The 21,730-nt window shown below is 39.8% G+C and overlaps 1 protein-coding gene and 1 long non-coding RNA gene across 5 annotated transcripts in view; both read right to left on the bottom strand.

Annotated features, from left to right (window-relative positions):
• LOC145717683 (uncharacterized) overlaps positions 1-18,125 on the bottom strand; it is a 52,113-nt gene extending 33,988 nt beyond the window's left edge. The window contains exons 1-2 of the long non-coding RNA XR_014141073.1: positions 17,237-18,125; positions 15,600-17,204 (exon numbers count right to left, since the gene is read on the bottom strand). This is a non-coding gene — a long non-coding RNA (uncharacterized LOC145717683). The remainder of the gene's footprint in view (positions 1-15,599; positions 17,205-17,236) is intronic.
• ZNF845 (zinc finger protein 845) overlaps positions 1-21,730 on the bottom strand; it is a 180,659-nt gene that overhangs the window by 68,521 nt on the left and 90,408 nt on the right. For 3 of the 4 annotated variants that reach the window (XR_014141037.1, XM_081807622.1, XM_081807620.1), the window contains exon 2: positions 21,254-21,349. Coding sequence is in view for 1 of the 4 variants with exons in the window: in XM_081807620.1 (XP_081663746.1) it covers positions 21,254-21,349 (96 nt within the window). In the remaining 3 variants the exon portion in view is untranslated. Of the gene's footprint in view, positions 1-521; positions 569-21,253; positions 21,350-21,730 lie in introns of all 4 variants that reach the window. The other variant, XM_081807621.1, reaches the window with a different exon arrangement.

The following is a 21,730-nucleotide window of genomic DNA, read 5'->3' on the forward strand; positions in this document are numbered from 1 at the left end:
TAAACACAGAAATTATGAAATATGCTCACAGTTCCTTTATATAAAATAAATATCTGGGACTGGGGCGCCTGGGTGGCTCAGTCGTTAAGCGTCTGGCTTCGGCTCAGGTCATGATCCCAGGGTCCTGGGGTCAAGCCCCGCATCGGGCTCCCTGCTCAGTGGGAAGCCTGCTTCTCCCTCTCCCACTCCCCCTGCTTGTGTTCCCTCTCTCGCTGTGTCTCTCTCTGTCAAATAAATAAAGTCTTAAATAAATAAATAAATAAAATCTTAAAAAAAAAAAAGGTTCAAATAAGCAACTTAATATTATACCACCACGAACTAGAAAAGAAGGAACATCACTGATATTTAGATGAGGAAGGAAATAACAAAGAAAAATCAGAAATAAACAAAATACAGATCAGAATAAATAATAACATAACATTGAAAGTAATGCAGTCTCTAGCAAAATCCAAATGCCAATTTTGGCAGAAAGAACAAAACCCCTCCTAACATTCATATGGATGTCACAGGATAACACATACCCAGAACAATCTTGAAAATGAAGAGTTCATTGGTGGCACCTCAGTTCCTGATTTAAAACATATTACAAAGACACAGTTAACAAAATAATGAACTATAAAGATAGGGATAGACTAATGGAAGAGTGTGTTAATGTGTATGACAATTAACTGAAGATCTTGTTAAAATTCATATTCTGAATTGGATTTCTAGGTTGGGTCTGAGTTTCCATATTCCCCACAAGCTAGCAAGTGATGCCAACATCTTAGTTCAAGAGTCACAATATTAAATTAAAAAAAAAAATAGAGGAAATCATGAATGATTTTGAACTTAGAGGATATTGTAGAAATTACAACTTCTAACATCAAGAACAGAAACAATTCTTCTTGAACATATACTATCCACTACGTAACATTCTAACATTTTTTCAAAAATTCACCCATGAATCCACACTAATCTATGTGAAGAGTAGAACTGTTCTTCATCTTTCAAAAAAATATCTTGGCAAAACTTCAGTAATAGTAGAGCCTGAGTTTTACCCAGATTGTCTGATGTTAAATTCGTGTAAGAGGAACAGAGACCAGTATACAGAGGCACCTCTAAAAGAAAGTTCACAGTAGGTTGCAAAGTGACAATGGGAATGCAAACATGATTAAATCACAGAACATATCAACTAAAAGAGGTAAGGCTAAAACATAACACAGAAAAAATTACAAATAAAAATAAAAAGAATAAAAATGATAGATCAAAATGTTTTTATTGTCCTTGAATCTAAGAAATGTCTTCAGGGGCATGAAATTTACAAATCTATTTGTGGATGAAGGGTCTTGTGTCTTGCAAACACACCACAGAGACAAACACACAATGATAGAAATGAAATACCTATTGTTTTGGAGTCTCTTATCGTATTGAAAGTTTTTGCTCATTTACCTTTGTGCCAAGTTATATTTTAAAATTTTAGGGCAGTGGAACATAGATGATGCATGCTTTCCTTCTACACAGCAACAGAGAAATGCTAAGGAAGAGTTGGTCTCAGGAGAGAGACTTCACTTTGAAAGCAGACTACAAAGTGAAACAGAAGGCAGTTTCCAGATTAAATGAGATGATTTATGCACGTCTTTCAGTAAATCCTCCTAAGGTATGTGATGATAACTGAGAAAAATTACTAATCTTATAGCGGAGGAATGTGACATACAGGACAGCGGAAATGAAGTGCATGAACCTGTAATGACTCACACTGGTGTCAGGTGCCTAAGGTTCTTCAAAGGAAGCATAACAAGTGCTATGAAATAAATGTCTAAAACAACAACTAAGTAAATCATAATCTAAATGGAAACCTGAAAACATCCATTTTATTCAAATATCAAGTCACATATAGGACCCAGACACTGTAATCTGGAATAATATATGTAAACTATGTCTTTCGTGTGTGATCACAGGCTTTCACGGGCTCCTCTGCATTTTGATCAGCTCAATCACAGAGGCTTTTCCAGAGACCCAGACATGGGAGGTTAACCGATGTACAAGAATCGTGGAACACTCATCTCCTGTAGGTACCCTGCCCTCACTTCATAACATCCTCGAGGGTTCCTCAAACACTGTGGGATTTCTCCACTGGAACACAGATGGACTGGGAGTTTTGATACAAGTCCTAGTCCTCATGTTGACCGATGTCCTCTCCAATTTTTGTCTCTCAAGGATGATGTTCTTCTATTCTAACCTGCAGGGGCCCATAGCAAGGTACATCTGTGTACAAACGTGAATGATCTAGAAGCGCCTGGGTGCTTAACTTGGTTAAGAGACTGACTTCAGCTCAGGTCCTGAACTCAGGGTCCTGGAATTGAGCACCCGGTGAAACCCCATGTGGAACCCCGCATAGGGCTCTGGGCTCAGCAGGGAGTCTGCTTGTAACTCTGCACCTCCCCCTGCTCTCTCTCTAATAAATAAATAAACCTTTAAGACAAACAAACAAACAAACAAACAAACACAAAGTTATTGATCTAGTCAAGTGGAAGAAGAATAGGCAAAGTTCATTTAACACCAGGGCTGAATCTATGGCTCCCTTACCTCATTTATCTCTCAGGTTTAACCAAAGAGTGATAAAAATGATTCCTGCCTAGGTGGTGGAGAAAAAGAAGGAGGAGGCACACCTCACATGGGAACCAAGAGACTGAATCAAGGCTGCATGGAATCCAGCTTCAGTTCAATGAAGAGCACTAAATATACTTAAAACAAAAACAAAAAATACTTCTGTAATCTGAAGCACACTACCACTTCGGGCAGTCAAACCTTGAGAATGTATGCTCCACACAAAATTCCAGGTCTGCATCAGAGAAGATGAACAAAGAGTCCCTCAACGTAGGGAAGAGGACCAAAGAGGTGGGCCTGGAGTCCTTCCCTCCCTTCACTTTTCATTCAGCCTAATGTCATTCCTGCAGGGTGAACAGGATCCGCCACTCTTCCCTGGGGCTCCTTTTATTTCTCCTTCTTCCAGTCGCCATGCTAAACATATTCTTGGAAATAGCTCCCACTTTGACAAGTAATACAGGAACAATCTGCTTCTGGGGCAACAGTGGATTTCTTAGCATGGACCGCACAGATTCCATAGTCTTTAAAAATACCAAGTTTTCCCTATACTTTTACTAATGCCTGCTGCTTCAGGATACAGAATCTCTTCTGTTTTCCATGCAAGCCTCCTCCTAAAAATTGACTTTGCCTAAAATCAACACAGCCAGGAAAATCAGTTGCCCTTTCCAATATCCCCCAAAGAATTCACTTATACAGAAAAGCCTTCATGAGACATGTGGCCATTATTACATACATGTTAATGGTTGAGAAATGAGAGAGAGCACCCTGTGGGAAAAACAATTTAAGAAGCTCTAACCAAAATTACTGTTCTTCCATTTACCTCCCGGGTTGCTCAGCCTGTGGGGACTCTAGGCTTTCCCATGTCCTCCTATTTACTTCTCCAACCGGCTACACACACTCTCCTCCACAATTTACATTTTATCCATTGTGTTATTTATAAATTTGCATTCCTAAATCTAAATCCTACCATGAATACCTAGGATTAGCTTCATCTGAAGAGTAGATTAGCTTTCTTTACATGCAAGTTCTGAAGAAAGTAGTTGAACCAATAAATAAATAATAAATAAATAAATAAATAAATGTATACCTGTATTTCTTTCTTTTGAATGAAGTCCATCAACCACCCTGAGAACTATAAAAATTCCATGACTACACACATTCCGTAATATAACTAGTTGGACTCTAACAATTTTCCAGTGCTGGCAGAAGACAGGAGACTCCTAGATCAAAGTCCAAGCATCTTATGGCTCCTGACTCAGCAAACATCATCAACATTTTGATCATACTAATTTCACTTGCCAGCCTCCCACCCACACTTCCTACAGGTAGATGCTGCACGTGCAGTGGGTCTGTGTCCTATCTGTGAGACTCTGAACATAGGAAACCCCAATATCTTAGAGGAACATCTAGCATATCTGTCCAAACTTTTGTCAGGAAAAGAGACATATTTTCTCGTACAATAAACAAATCTGTCCTCTACCCAAAAGTCAGATACTGTCACTATAGTCCAAAGCCTTTTTATACACAAGCATCAATGGAATGACAATTAGAATAAAAATTTTCAGTGCCGGGCGCCTGGGTGGCTCAGTTGGTTAAGCGACTGCCTTTGTCCAGGTCATGATCCTGGAGTCCTGGGATCGAGTCCCACATCGGGCTCCCTGCTCAGTGGGGAGTCTGCTTCTCCCTCCGACCCTCCCCCTTCTCGTGCTCTATCTCATTCTCTCTCTCAAATAAATAAATAAAATCTTTAAAAAAAAAAAAATTTTCAGTGCCTCCATCCGTAACACATGGAGAAACTTAAAACCATAGAGAATCATCTCCCAACAATATCTACCAGTGAGTCTGACCCTGGCATAGCTCTTGCCTAATTTTCCCATATGTACACCACCTCATTAAACATTCATTAATCTGACACAGGATCTGGGATAACATCTATTCAGTTTGCATCAAGAAACGTTTTCCAAGGCTATGATCAGCAAAAGAATGAAACACGCAGAAGAATCAGGTGAGCTGTATCATTCACTTCTGCAATGTCACCATGTGTCCTGCATTCAACCAGGTGAAGAAATCCGAATACCCCTGAGGGTCTACCTTAAATTTCTATAGTGAGCTTTCTAAGGGACATAGGTAAATAAACACTAAACTGTGTGAAAGCGTACACCTTACAGGTACGAGAGGTATGTACAGGATGAGAGGATATTGTACTCCTTACCCAGGCAAAGTACATAATGGATACACTGGAATCATGGATTATTACAGTAAAAGGACTGAAAAATGGAAAACACATAGAAATTAAGGCACAGGATTGGGGCAGAGGTGTTTATCAACCATTATTGGGGGAATATTAAAGCACAGGCCTAAAAGATGAGCGAGATGGTGTAAAGTAAAACAGAGGTGGTCACATGGAAAAAATACTTTGGGTGGCCCTGAACATAGGTGAAGATCTGGAGGAAACGATCCTATGAATACACTTCACCTACTATGTGTGCCTCTACTGGATGAAAATCGAGGAACCTCTGATCCAGATCATGAGCTCACACCATGATTTCAAGGAATAAAAATGCTGTACACACCAAATGTATGACTTTCTTCTGCTATTCACGACAGTATCCAAAATTCATTTTCCTGTATGCTGTTTTGCTGCCTATTTGGCAGTGACAGAAGAAAATGAAAAATTCAACGTACCTGGAAGCTTCTACGTTAAGCTCCTTCTAACAAGCAGCTAATCTTAATGGTCTGGAAGACACCCAAGGCACACATTGTACCACAGTGAACACACACACCCCTGGCCACTCCGTAAACATACCAAATAAGTGTGTATCTAGAACCATGGCAGAAACACTTTCACCCAAAATCTGTCACTGTGGGTGGGACTCCTTTAGAGACAATGACCAATGAGTTCACTATACTCCTGTGTCTGGCAATAAAACCTGTAGAACTTTACCTCCAGTGAAGTAAGGAGAGAGATAATGGTAAACCAGCTATCAGGTTGCCAAGATTCCAGCTACAATCTATAACAAGTAAATTTTTGCTACTGCCAAGCCTCTGGAGGCCATTCTGCTATGGGAAATAGGAATAATCATTCATCAGAGCAAAGGGGTGCATGACATCAAAACTGACATTGTGTGTATGGTCCTGGGAGATGGCTAAACATCACTAGAGACAGGAAAAGATGGAGACAGATCACAGCAGAAGTCTGCTCCAAGACTGTGGTGATGTTAATGCATGTGAAGAGTTGTGCAAGCAAATGAAAAGAAAGCACAATAGAACATTTTCAGAATACATGTCAATTTGTTCTCAAATTGGATGGGAAAGAAGAAAAAAGAATATAAAACTTCAATTTACTACACAAACCATGCAACATATTGATTTTTCATAGATTTCTGATTGAAATTGTAAAGATAATGATTTTTTTTTTAGAAAAACACAAAGGATTCTATCTCTGTGGTCTTGGTATGAGAGAAGATTTCTAAAAATGAGAAAAATCACTAACCATTAAGGGTGAAATGAAAAATTGGATTACATTAAAATTAAGAACTCAGGGCACCTGGGGGCTCAGTCAGTTAAGCGTCCAACTCTTGATTTCAGCTTGGGTCATGAGATAGAGCCCTGCATCCAGATCCAGGCTCGGCTGGAGTCTGCTTGTGATTCTCTCCCTTTCCCTTGGCCCCTCCCCCTGTGCACGCACTCTTTCTCTCTCAAATAAATAAATAAATCTTAAAAAAATATAAGAACTTCTCTGAATCACAATCTCTAAAGATAAAAATACAGGTAGAGTAAGAAAGAAGACAAAGGACTCATTCTCAGTATACATATATAACTACAAAGCCTAAAGAAAAAGATATCACAACAACTGGGGTCCCGGGGTGGCATGGTCCCTTAAGTGTGGGACTCTTGGTTTTGGCTCAGGTCGTGATCTCAGGCTCATGAGATCGAGCCCCACGTCAGGCTCCATGCTCAGCGTGGAGTCTTCTTCAGATTCTCTCTCCCTCTGTCCCTCCCGCTTTGTCTCTGTCTAAAAAATAAGTAACTCTTAAAAAAAATCACGACAGTAAAAAGGGACAACTAACTAGACACTTCGAAAAGGAGACTATCCAAAGGTTAACCTAATTCCATACTAACAGGAAACAAGAACAACAACAAAAAAGCAAATAAAACCACCACTTGGTAACATCACATAGCAACCAGAAGCTGATTGTGAAAATGACATAAACTACCAAGTCTCAGAAAATCTGTGGATAAACCAGAAACCCATACACTGCTGGTGTGTGTGAAGATTGGTACAAAATTTTTGCAAAGTGTTTGGTAGTATCTCTAAAAGGTGAACATATCTAAACATATTTACCAACAATGCACTCCCACATATATGGGCAGCAGACATTTGTACATGTTTCACTAAAAGACAAATTACCAATTTTACATGCCAGTACTGTTCATAATAGTCCTACACTGAGAACCAACCCCCTGTCCAGTAACAGTAGAATGATGCAGTCATTTGATATTCACAATGGAATTGGATAGATCCATTCTAATGAATGATGCACAGTATCATGCAGGAATACAGATAAATTCAAACAATAGATGGAAAGAAAAAAAGCCAAATACAAAAGAGCTCCTGTTGCCTAAACTTTTATATTAAGTACAAATACGGGGACAGCAATCTCTTGCCTTACATGTTAAAAGAGTGCTGAGCTTTGGGGAAAGTTACTGAAGAGCTCAAAGGGAATTTTAGAGGACAAATAATATTCTGTTTCTTGATCTCAGTGGCTTATACAGATGTAATCAGTTTGTGTAATTCCCCTGAGCTGTTTACTTATGATTTCCACATATTTACTTTAAAAAAAAAACACGCACCATCAAAAAACAGGTAAGTAAATAGATAAGTATCACAATGTACATATACTGACAAGTTGAAATTAAAAGGATGTAATTTCACACTGTAACTATATTTAAAAAGCCTTTTTTTCTAAAGCTTGCTTTCATTTCTAGCTAAAGCAATATAGTCCTGAGTATACAAAGTTCACAGAAAAAGAATGAAATGTATAATTATTTTCTTAAAATACACACAGGACAACATAGCAAACAAATAATGAAAAAATAGGGTGTAAGGATAAGCATAAAAAACTTGGTAAATAAAAACCCCACTATCTTCATTAGAATATTAAACATAAATAAACCAAATGTTCCTGGTAACACTAAACTTTGCTTGAATATATTCCACTGGAATTTTCCTAAAGCCATAACGAACACAGGAGGAAAGAACTGGAAAAAAGAAACAAATAAAAACACCCCATATAGTGGTAACCAACCAAACAACTGGCATGGCAATATAAATATCATATATTAAAATCCTCAACACTAGGGCGCCTGGGTGGCTCAGTTGGTTAAGCGACTGCCTTCGGCTCAGGTCATGATCCTGGAGTCCCAGGATCGAGTTCCGCATCGGGCTCCCTGCTCAGCAGGGGATCTGCTTCTCCCTCTGCCCTCTTCCCTCTCGTGCTCTCTGTCTCTCATTCTCTCTCTCAAAATAAATAAATAAAATCTTTAAAAAAAAAAAAGAAAAAAAAATCCTCAACACTAACGGGGTTTGTCACTGTAATTCATAGTGTTATTTTTCAATATCTAAATATACAGCATTTCAATATTCAAATTGGAAGATAACATAATCTATATTTATGTGTGTGCATATTTATACACACACACATATATAAAAATATAGACATATAAATACATGTATATAGGGAAAAATTTATTTTTAGCTCATGAGAGATTAACATAATCATCACAAAGGGCTGACATCACCAAGATGGTGAAACAGAGGCTCCTGGGTGGCTCAGTCAGGTAAGTGTCTAAACTTTGATTTCAGCGCAAGTCATGATCTCAGGGTTGTGAGATTGAGCCCCATATCCAGTTCCATGATGGGCATGGAGCCTGCTTGGGATTCTCTCTCTCTCCCTTTGCCTCTCCCACATGTCTCTCACCTTCTCTTAAAAAAAAAAGATGCTCAAATACGTAGTTGCCACATCAGTACTTCTCATAATAAGCTCAAGTACCAACTATTCACATAAAACATCGCTGGATAAATCTCAGTACTGAGGCGTGAGGCTGAAACACCCCCTGGACCACAGAGATCAACAAGCACAGCATTAGAAGGGTTAAGAGGTTAATTTAGGTTAATTAAGGGTTAATTTCACATTGACCACAATGCACCTACTTCCCCCCGCCCCCACCCCGGGCCTCAGGCCAGCATAGTTCCCTACCATGACTCACCACCTGGAACTATTAATTCCTCCACCAAGAAAAAGAGGGTGGTGGGCATCCAGCATTCTCCAAATGGCAAGCTGCTTCCTGGGAGGCCCACCTATGTCTGGCCTCATGGGGATTCCTGGAGGAATCTGTGGTGCTGGACCACTGGGGATCATAGAGGCATGGAAAGGTGGGTAGGGCTTACAGCAACCAGTGCTCAGATCTTAAAACACTGACAGACCAGACTGCAGTCCACCTTGCAGCGACACCCAATCAGAGATCACAGTGACTGCCCACTTGCAGAACAGAGATGAACCCACCTGGTTAAGGAAATTTGTCAGCAGCTGGGCCTGACTTGGGTCTCCAGCCAACAGGGTGAACTAGAGCACGGAGGACATTCTTGGGCTCTATCTGAGCAAGTATGCAAATTGGAAGTCACTTCCCACTGCTGAGCATAGCCTCTAGTCACCCCCGCCCCAGCAATCCTGGGCAACCGCAGAGCCTACGTCACATGCCTACGGGAGAGAGAGCCAAGCCAGCAGCATTGCCCAAGTGTTGAGCATAACCTCTCTCTGCATGAGCAGGGAGCTTGAACAGTGACCTGGGGCAGTCTCAGAGCCTCGCCTATGGTACTGCCCAGCAACAGAGAATGGCCTTCAGTCCTGCCAAATGTTTGAGCATAATCCATGGTCCCACCTGATTAGGGACTTGCAAGCATTGGCTTGGAAAACACTCAGGAGCCCACAGTACCCAATGGACACATGTCTGCCCTCTGTGAACATAAGAAGAAGGATTCCAAGAAAAATCTGGACCAGAGAAATCTTTCCAATTTTCAAACGCACACAGGCTATTTGGTTCTATTCCAAGGCTCAGTATTTACATTCCAACAGAGAGGATTCAGCATGAACCGTGACTTCTGGGCTACCTTTTTCATGAAAAATACATTCAAAAATATTTACTGAAGTCTCACACATTCCTTTGCATAGTACGTACCATGTTTATGTCCCATGGTTATTAATGCTTTATCTATTTTAATGTATTTAATGTTCTTGGTTCTATGTATTCCTGCTAATATTATTCTCCTCTTATTGACAAAAATAGTTAAGTTAAAAGAAGGTATAGTGATCATTTCAATATTGGTAGAGTCAGGGTTTGAACCTGGACACCCTACACATGAACATGAGGCACGCAGGTCAAATGCCCTTCCAGAAGGTGACCTGTGCTTGGATTCTCTTTCCTCTTGTTCCCGGGGAAGTCTTTATACACATCGGCCTCCATGAGACTTCAAAGCGAAAATTCCAGCCCAAACCAAACACATGCAAATGAATGGCTTTCACTTGAGTACTAAGGACCAGAACCAGAGATCAGGTGTCCAAGGTAAAAACACAGGAAAGGCCCAGCACACATGAGTCCACTTTCATACCTGGAGAACCAAGACTACACACCTCTGTACCTGACTACATTTTGCATAGGCTAATACCCTTCCTGAAGAACACAACTATAAACGTGTCCCCAGACATGGGTTCTCAACATGTGTTACCTAGACAGGCACCTGAGAACATACAGGAAAGGAAATTTTGGGGCTGCACCCCAGAACCACTGACATGATAATGTGGGGCTAGGCACAGCAATCCAAGATTTACAAGTACTTCTGGTGACTCTGACTCAGGCTACATTTGACAACCTCTGCAGGAACTAAGTCACAAGTCAATCCTGAGTTACCCAAACAGAAGTCACTCTGAGAAACCCTCTATGCTTGTGGTCATGTTACTGTTGTGACACACACACACAAAATACACAATACATATTTTCTTTATTCATTAATGAATCCGACTCTAACACACTCTATCTTGGTTTCCTCCACTTCCATGCCTCCCTTCTCTCAATACCCTCCTTGAGCTTCCTGAGATCACGCCCAATAACACTTCTCTTCACATTCCTAAATGAAAACAATCCAAATTAAAGTGAATTGGAACTTACATAAATACTTTATCAAGTTATGAAATGCATTCAAGACATTAATACATATTATATATTAAAATGGGATTGAATATAGCATTCTCACTATGATGCTGCATTTGATGATTTTACCATAAGACCATAAATAATTGCAGGCTTAAGCAGCTCTTCATCAGCACGCCATTTACAGGCAGAATAAAAGACCTGTGCATTAAGGTTAAAGATACTCTAAATTTCAGGGGATTTTTGTAACGCCTGGTTTCAAGGCAAAGTGTGATTGCCTTTCTGTCAGATGCTGGGAAAAAGTTCAGAGAACAAGAGCCATTCGCAAACATCTCCTATGTCCACCTGTGCCAGAGTTATATCTTTCTACTGAGACTGGAAACTGACAAAGTACTGGTTACTGGCATGGAGGGACTAGTGCCCTGGGGAGGATGACCTTCCCAGAACAAAAACAGAAAGGCTTCAAATCAACTTTTTTAAGTCCTAGCATGCATGCGTGGCTCAGTCGGTTAAGCGTCTGCCTTCTGCTCAGGTCATGATCCCAGGGTCCCAGTACTGAGCCCGCATAGGGCCCCCTGCTCAGGGGGGAGCCTGCTTCTCCCTCTCCCTCTGCTATTCCCACTGCTTGTGCTCTCTCGCGCTCTCTCATTCAAGTAATTAAAAAAAAAAAAAAAAACCTCAAATTTCTTAAGTCCTATGAGACTTACACTGCCTCCTTTGCTGCCTGGATCATGGTTTAAAGCCTGGTGGTAGGGCAGGTATCCTGCGGCCATGAGAGAGCAAGTATAAGCACAATGTCTACAGGTAGAAAATACCAGAAAGAAGAAATGGAAAAATCAGAGTACCCTCTAAGATATCTGAGCCATTTTATCAGATCTGAGCATCTCCCTACTCACTGTGTACATAACACAAAATAAACATCTTTTTAAGATTTTATTTATTTATTTTTTAAAAGATTTTATTTATTTATTTGAGAGAGAGAGAATGAGAGACAGAGAGCATGAGAGGGAGGAGGGTCAGAGGGAGAAGCAGACTCCCTGCTGAGCAGGGAGCCCGATGCGGGACTCGATCCCGGGACTCCAGGATCATGACCTGAGCCGAAGGCAGTCGCTTAACCAACTAAGCCACCCAGGCGCCCAAGATTTTATTTATTTATTTGACAGAGACAGACACAGCGAGAGAGGGAACACAAGCAGGGGAAGTGGGAGAGGGAGAAGCAGGCTCCCCGCTGAGCAGGGAGCCCGATGCGGGGCTCGATCCCAGGACTCTGGGATCATGACCTGAGCTGAAGGCAGATGCTTAAGACTGAGCCACCTAGGCACCCCAATAAACATCTTTTCTATACATATACTGCAGTCTTCTCATGATCTAGGTGACCACCAAATAATAGCTACTGAAAAATGAATTATTATCCCTGAATTGAACAAACGTCCAATGTGAATATGACTGTGACGCAACTTCATTTTACCAATTTCTACAAGTGATAAAAATTCTTTCTCTACTCAGGTCAAGATGGCTGTAAGGACAGCATGAGCTGTGAAACAACACTGGGACAGCTAGCCTAAAAACTGGGTAGACAAGGGCAGAAATACTCACTGCCAGTGACTGGTGCCCTGCTTCCCAACTAATCACTGCCTCGTACACAGTTCAGAGGGAGGTCCTTGCAGCTGCAGGTCAGCATCCTTGGAAGGTCACCCATCTATACTGGAACAGACCTACGTTGGGGTTATATTCCTGGGATACTAGGGCTTTGTGGAACCACAACACACACCTGGCTGGTTCCGACTACTAGGGTCCAGCAGCCTTCATCATCTTCACAATCTACTGTGTCATGTGACATCTTAAAGCAATACCTATAATGTTTAAATCATCCAGTAACCCCTCTCCATCCACCACCACACATCTGGGCCTGGGAAAGTATAGTTTCTCTGCCATCCAACAGTTCCTCTTGGAACTGGTCCTCTGCGCCACCAGGAAATTCATGAAATCATGAGGAAAGTGTCTGACTTCCTTCAATTCCAAAAAACCACCACATTTCCCAAGTCCCCATCTCTGTCACATTTGTTCATCACCAAAAGCTTCTTAAGACTTTCCAGTGACCGGGTGCCTGGGTGGCTCAGTTGGTTAAGCGACTGCCTTCGGCTCAGGTCATGATCCTGGAGTCCCGGGATCAAGTCCCACATCGGGCTCCCTGCTCGGCAGGGAGTCTGCTTCTCCCTCTGACCCTCTCATGCTCTATCTCATTCTCTCTCTCAAATAAATAAATAAAATCTTTAAAAAAAAAAAAAAAGACTTTGCAGTAACAAAAGGGAGCTCCTTACCAGATCTTTACTCACGTTTCAAGAATTCTCCATATTTGCTTTTAGTAGGACTTATCTTCCACTCGAACTGTATCAACATCATGTTTTATCTGCCCTCACAACTCTCTCAGTGCCAGATGCCTAAATTAATCCTGTGGACCACTGATGGCATTTTCCTGTTCTTCCAGTGAAGTGGTGACAACATTGTATTTACATCTCAGATATGGCTTCAAATGAACCTGTTACCAACCATTTACCACTGAATTTGAAAATTCCAAGCTACTCCTAAGGACCTACAAGGGCCTGAATGGCTTATGTTGGACGGAGAGAGCAGTGACAATGGGGTCGCCATAACACAGGAAGGAAGGACAGCCGAGATACCTACATCCCTGGAATGGAGATGAGGAGACAAGAACTGGAGATAATTTAGAAAGAAAACAAGTAAAATTTATCTTTCTAGATTCGGAGTCAAGAGCGCAGCCTTGGACAGATGTCCTTTCCCCACATGAAAAATTCATGCGTCAGACTAGATGCTTTTCATCTCCTACCTTGGCCTGCATCATCCCTCGTAATAGAAGATTGTTTTCTTCCTAACTTTAGCACATCTACTAAGACCCAAAACTGTCCCATGTTTGGTCCCTTCAAATATAGGTTAAGACCACCCATGACTTATGAGGTTTCCAAGTTTTCACCTAATAAACTTGTTATAGTACATAACTTGGATCATGTCACTTCCATGAAGAGAAAAGAAGAATAACTAAAGAAATCTTGCTTAGGGTTCTTTTCCAATCAGAAGGAAGAAGTGAAATCGATCAATTCAACTATACAGAATTTAATATACTCACTGTAGAATTAGCCCACATTCAAATTAATTTTGAACACCATGTCATTTCATGCAAACTGTTCATAAATCTGTGAGTAAGCCAACTGAGCAACAGTTCCTGAACACTGTAACAAGGAAAACAGAGTAGATCCTATATGAGTCATAGCCATATAGACAAGATTTGCATGGGGAGATTCTCAAACCAACATACAAGAGATTTAGGAGAAATAAATCCTATATAATGCAGAGAAAATTATTCCCATTATGATATCTATAATATTTATCTTTGCTAGGCAATCAGCAATTTTGAAATTTGGAAATTATCTCATTGGATCCAATATTCCCTTTCCTTCTGAAAATACAGGTACACACACACACACACTTACTTATTCCTAGTTAGTTCTTTTACTCCAAAATACATCTTTAGCTCAATATAACATATTGAACTCTGTGCACATCAAAACTATAAATCTCTGTGTTCTGTATGCTCACAAAAACAACACAAGCAACGAAAAATATAGGGTAAAATGTTTAAAATACTGAGCATTCTGTAAATATGGCTTATATTGAGTGATTTTGTTCAATTGGCAGTAGTTAAGTAGAACCTCTGGGCATTAGATAGTGAGACATGGTTCAATAAAAGAAAAGAAAGATATTGAAATAAAGTTTACTACTCTTAGTTCCTGGAGGATGTACATAATATGCCTTGAGGGAACAACATGAAGAGGTCAAGACTGAGTGCAGGCAGAGAGAATGGCAGGAACTAGGGCAGATGTCGTTCTTAGGGTCCGTGGTTGGTGTGCTTTGGAGTTCCTGGGCCAAGTCTAGAATATACAATTCAACCCAAAATGAGTGCAGTATGGTAAACTCTGCGGGAGTCTTCTCTAAGGGATGCTCATGGTAAATATACTGGGAGTGGACACTTTCACAAAGACTACTGAGGAAGTCAGATTGGGAACTTACATGTGCGTGTGACTGTGGGGGCTGTTATCTAGGGTATTTGCTATTAGGTGTAGCCAGAGTCAGTTCAAAATCCCTGCAGGCAGTCTAGTTACACAAACTGGAATATAAGTCAGCAGTATCACACATTTGTTTACCTACACACTCAATAATACTTCTATATCATCCTTATTAAAAACACCATAATGTCCTAGCAGTTACAGAAAGGAAGAAAAGTCTTACACAATCCATAACATAATAAAATAAAACTAAAAAAAAAAACACAAAACAAAACAAAAAAGCTATAAAAATAAATGTGGGGAAAATTAATTTCAAATAATTTGAGATTTAGGGCGATTGGGAAAAAAGATTATTAGTGATATCATCACTAGTGATGTGAGAGTACAATTACAAGTGCCCTTCAATAATGCAGGGGTTCGGTGTACCTACAACCCATGCAGTTGAAAATCTGTGTATAACTTTGACTCCCCAATAGTTTATTTAAATAGCCTACTGTTGGGGCGCCTGAGTGGCTCAGTTGTTGGGCGTCTGCCTTCAGCTCAGGTCATGATCCCAGGGTCCTGGGATCGAGCCCCGCATCGGGCTCCCTGCTCGGTGGGAAGCCTGCTTCTCCCTCTCCCACTCCCCCTGCTTGTGTTCCCTCTCTCGCTGTGTCTCCCTCTGTCAAATAAATAAATAAAAGCTTTAAAAAAAAAAAGAAAATCAGAAAGAAGAGAAAATACATTTACGGCACTGTACTATAAATAAATCTGACTATAACGGGACCCACACAGTTTAAACCCATGTTGTCCAAGGGTCAAGTGTACTTTGTGTTACTGTCTGTTTACCTGCAATCTTGATGAAATTGGGGCAGGCTAAGGTTGGTGCAGGATCACACTTTATTACACATCAGTGTTAACACATTAAAATCCATTCAGTGTTATTATTTTAAATATACTAAGTCCAAACACACTCTAAACACACCCTTGAAAAATCACTGTATGATCCTTGGTCAAGGTACCCATTACATCATTCAAGAACCATTCTTGTTTCTCTGACATAATGCTCTGTGAGTTGTGCTTTCCATGCTTTTCAAACTGAGGCTACTTATCGAGTAAATGTAGATTCACAATAATTTCCCACCTTTTTATGAAAATGTTAGATATACTTTCCTAGATATCTATGAAAATTTCTTTATTTCAACCATATAACTGACATTCTTGACTTGTATCAATTACTACTGTGAACATACATCCAGGCTTTAAATAAAGTACCACCATATTCTCCTAAACAGGAACTGGCAAAACTATTTAAAATTTAGAATGTTCCTCTGTTTTACTTTAATGCAAATAACAATGCCCTGAATACTTACTTCACTGTGGCTTATTATCACTCTTACACGCAACCACAAACAGCATTTCCATGTGGACTTCTGTCACACATTGTACATTACAGTGTCTTTATTTTTTTTATTTTTTTAAAAGATTTTATTTACATACTTGTGAGAGAGTGCACACCAAGTGCATGCGTTCGAGAGAGAGAGCGCATGAGGTGGAGGGGGCAGAGAGAGAGGGAGAAACAGACTCCCCCCCCCAGCAGGGAGCCAGATGCGATATGGGGCTGGATCCCAGGGCCCCGAGGTCATGACCTGAGCCACAGGCAAACACTTAACCAACTGACCCACCCAGGCGCCCCTACAGTGTCTTTAATCTCATGGAAAAGTAGGTATGAATTCCCTATCACACAAGAGCCTTTGAGACAGCAACTAGATTATTTTGCACGCACACAAGCAATAAAGGCTTAGCATGAGACTATTTCAGAGTAAAATTAATATTTGCTATTGAAAATAACTCAAATACGGTCAAAAGAAAAAAGAGACACAGTGAAATTAATTATCCCTCTCCAAACATCCATCCCACCTTGATCCTCTCAGGTTTATTAACAAATACAGTTGACCATTGAATAACATGGGTTTAAACAGCGTGGGTCTACTTATACAAAGATTTTTTTTCTTTTTTGTAAATATCGTGTAGTACTATAAACATGTTTTCTCTTCATTACACATTCCGTAATATTTTTTCTCCACCTTACTTTATTATAAAAATACTGTATAGAATACAGACAACATAAAAAGAAGGGGATGATTAACAGTTCATGTTCTAGGTAAGGTTTCAACAATACGGTATTTCCATGGTAAAGTAGGAATGGTTTTAAGTTTTGGGGACTCAAAAATTACACACAGATTTTCAGTTCTGGAGGGGGTTGGTGCCCCTCATGTCTGCCCTGTCCAAGGCTAAACTGTGATTGATCTGGGTCATTTAAATTTGGATTTTTCTCTGTAATAAATACTCTGATTTAGAGTCATGTCTGAAAATGGCACTGACTTATTAACAACTTATTGTTAATTCTCTGATTTTATTTAGATTTGCCTTTCTATTGCACATACTTAGCCAGTTGTTTACATCTTTAATATTTTTATCCTTCATAAAGACTCTTTCTTTCCATACTGTATATTAAAAACAAAGGTCATTCATCAGCCATTACATGAAGGTTTCTATCTAGTATGCTTTATCTGATATTGAGTAAGGGTTCAGTTCCAGGTAAAGACGTTACCACTATTCTTGACAATTTTAAGGTATCGCCCCAGGATGTATTATCTCCTGTTGAATACTTTTGATTATGAATGAAATGCTTTACCACATTCCTTATATTTGTAGGGTTTCATACATCATGCACTCTCTGATATTCAGCAAGTTTGTAGTTCTGCTTAAAGACTTTGCCTTTTTTTTTTTTTTACATTTGTCAGCATTCTCCCCACTGTATTTTACCTTATATTGATAAGTTTTGAGTGGCAGTTAAGGTCTTTACCACACTGTTTACATCTGTAATACTTCTTCCCATTATGAAATGTCTGCTATGGAGTCTTGAAGACTAGTTAAAAGGTTTGCCACACTTACTACCTTTTTAGTCTTCACTTCAGTAAAGATACAGTAATATACGATAAGATTTGAGCTTTCATAAAAGACTTTCCCACATTTATTATTCTAATACTGGTACTCTAGAAACTGAATTCTCTGATGTTTATTAGGATTTGACCCTTGATGGACATTTTCCCCGGATTCATTACATTGTCAAGTTTTGTCTCCTTTATAAACAACATGGTAATTATAGAAAATAGTCCTCACAAAAGGCCTTCCTAAGTTCACAACACATGAAAACTTGCTCCAAATTAAGTATTATGTGGTTAAGTATTCCACAGTGATGTTTGGATAAAGACTCTCCTGTGTTTACCAAATTTGGAGAGTGTGCAACAAGGAGGGAGAATAATGAACCCTCTGGAAAGGACTTCTCAAATCAATCACATTTAGAATTTTTATCTTTATTTTTAAATGTCTAACATTCAGAAAAGCATCAGTGAATGACTAAACGAATCTTATATTTGAAATGGTTTGAATGAAACTTTCAGCACAGACTAGGTGACTTTCCAGAATTTTCGTATTCCAGAGAATATGTATGTTGAAAAAATGCATTACATTCCCTGGGTTCAAAGACATTGTTCTGCAAATATAACAGACTTACGGTGGGATTTTCCCTGAATGTGTTCTATGCCTCATCTCTTCTGGCGGGAAGGATTTCATTATGGTAACTGTCCCACTTGGGTTATATCCATCATAACATCCTTCCTGCCTGCCCTTCACTACCCTCTGTCACCCTCCCAGTCATTTATTAAGTATAAATACTCAGGGCCACTGCTTCAACATCTTAAATCACTCTAAAAAGCGAATCTTCTTTCCCTGTCTTTGCCAACAGGCCTTTGGGTGTTATGGAAAGACACAACTAAAAGATACAAAATAAGTTATCACACTCACTATACTCACATGCATATATATTAAAATGCTAACGTGCAAACTTAATACTAATCATTGCTCATCAGCAGAATGGAGAAATATGAAGCATCAGGACTTTGCTCCTCCATGGGTACAAAAATGGACCAAATTACCTTTTAGAGTGCTCCAGAAGCCACTTAGAACACAGCAACCCCAGACAAGTACAAAGGTAGAAGAGGCTCATCGAAGAGACAAGAGAAGTTTGGGACACTTGCCCACAACAGCGGCTCACCCTCCCTGACACTCCACAGCAACAGCGTGAGAAAACTCTTACCTCTCCTCAGAGAGGATCAAGTGAGTGACCTATATGCTCAATGATCTGGCTGTGCGGATGCTGCCTGAGGAAATTGTTTCTGTCATGTATGCCACAGAGGAAGAAGGAATGAGAGGACCCTTTGGACGCATTATGGTGGCGGCTCAGACAAAAGGGGCGCATTTGTTCAAACACTGGAAAGACTAAAGAGCTGACTGATACTTGAGTTAAATTCACACTATCCTGAAATCTACTGAGGTGAAAATTGTCATCCTATAATAAAATACACAGGTAACTAAATAATGTTGTGAAAGGTCCCATACAAAAGGAAGCACATTATTATGGAATTATAAAACCAGAATAAGACAAAATTTAACCCAAAGAATTCCACATACAAATAGATGAATTTTGGGGTGCCTGGGTGGGTCAGGCTGTTAAGCGTTTAACTTCAGCTCAGCTCATGATCTCGGGGTCCTGGGATGGAGCCCAGTGTGGGATCCCTGCTCAGTGGGAAGTATGCTTGTCTCACTCCCTCTGCCGCACTCCCCCCACCCACTTCTGCGTGCTTTCTCCCTAACAGATAAATAAAATAAAATCTTTAGGGAAAAAAATGGATTTTTAAAAGGAAACCTTTTATAGAACTATAACTTTAAATTGAGACTGTGTACTCATGAAAACTAAGCATTCTGAATTATAGGCATGCCTTTATTGACAGTAAAATAGTAAAGAATATATATTAAAATCTACCATGAGAAGTTCTAATGGAAAATCTTATGCATAAGCACTTAAAAGACATTGGAAACTGTATTATTATTAATATATCCCTCCTGTACACAGACTAGAAGGCCACCTTTAGAACCAAGCACCGTGGGGCATCTGCATGGCTCAGTTGGTTTAGCATCTGACTCTTGATTTTGGCTCAGGTCATGATCTCAGGGTTGTGGAATAGAGTCCCTCAGGGGTGTCCACGCTCATCAGGTAGTCTGCTTGGGATTCTCTCCCTTTCCTTCTACCTCTCCCTCTCCCTCTGCCCCTCACCCCAATAGAGCTCATGCACTCTCTCTCTCTGCCTCATAAATATATCTTTAAAAAAAAGAGAAAAATAAGAATCAAGCACCCAAAAAAACCCCTTCATTTTGAAATAAAGAAATACCGTCACAATTTTAAAATATGGCAGCAATCACTTTGTAAAAAATAAATATTTGGGGTTAAATTCAGATACATTCTGAGGAAAGTAGAAGAAAAGCCTAATGGTTAATTTTTCCAGATGTAAAATTAAATTTATAAGCGAAACTTTTTTTTTAATATGGGAATTTTACTAATTATCCACCTTACTTTCTATAAGCAAATGCTGATGTCATATCTCCACTTTTGATATAAAAAAATCAAAGATGAATATCATGTATAACTAATAAGAAAGTGAGATCACACATGGCAAAGTCACAGCAAATTCATACCATGCAAAATTATAAAATGATTCAATTATTAATAAAGTAACAACTGAGACTTTATTACAGACTGAAAATTCTGAGTTCTAAATATTCTAGCTCCCCTATGGCATTATTTAGGTAGGAATTCCAGGAAACAGATACATTTAATTATTTCACCACTGAGGAATGGGACACATAGAGTGAAAATTTCTAATATTATTTAATACAAAGAAAAATGAACTTTTAAGTGAAATAAAGGATTAGATTTTCTCATTCTAGGGAGGTGTTTTGTTATCTGATGAAATTACTGATTCTCAATTTTGTACAACTAAGATTAAAGCCACCATAACATAGGAAAGCATAAACCAGAAAACATGTGATATCTGTCTCCAGTGTTCCCCAGGATTTCTGCACCAAACCACAATGTGCTTACAACCACCCTGACACACTTCTCCCATGATGAAAAACAGAACTTACAAAGGGCTTAGCATAGAGTTCCTCAGAAATAGGATGATTTTCCCAGGGCCCTCACAGCTATGAAGAAGCTCTCAGACAATGGAGGCCCTCCCACTCCCAGGAGAGTCCCCTGGCCCTCCCTGTGGATGTGATGGACCATCACTGGAGCTGACGGAGAATCCTTAGAAAATTTAAGAGCTTGATAATGTTGGATAGCAGATGTCCCTCTGTGAGGGGGGAGGAGAATTCAACTATGCTTCCAAAACGAATTTCCATTCAAGGAGAGCTACTTGAACCACACTTTAAGGTCTGTCTTCCTCCTTCACATTTGGGCCTCACCTCTGTCATCTGCCTCATTCATTCCCACCTACCTGGATGGATGGCTACTGTTTCCTTTCTCTTCACATCCCAGAGCTGCTTCTCTTGCTCCAAAAAGATGACCAGGTCTGGCTTCCACACAATAAGACCTGTTTATTAGAAAAAATGAATAGTAGTACTGCTGGAGATTCTTTCAATCCACTAGAGGACACTGTAGAATTCTAGAAAATGATTTTCAAAAACACTGTTCACCAACAGCCCCATTAAACAGGCAGGAGAAGTTTCACATTTTCACATCATGACCTCCACTTTCAAGTACTACCGATACAAAAATAAGGACTTAAAATTTCAGTTTAAGATGTGGGCAGTACCATTTTTTGCCACTCACTGTTTACAACTGGCACTCATCTACAGAAGTGATGATGTTCTCTTAAGGAACGGGAAGCTAAACCATGAAGATTTTTCTCTACATCTACAAACCCCTACTTATTTCCCTTACTGCCTGGATCTGAATTCCCAACATTCAAAGA

This window comes from Leptonychotes weddellii, chromosome 16 (genome assembly GCF_054177405.1).
Source record: "Leptonychotes weddellii isolate Sample4059 chromosome 16, ASM5417740v2, whole genome shotgun sequence".
NCBI classification, from domain to species: Eukaryota; Metazoa; Chordata; class Mammalia; order Carnivora; family Phocidae; genus Leptonychotes; species Leptonychotes weddellii.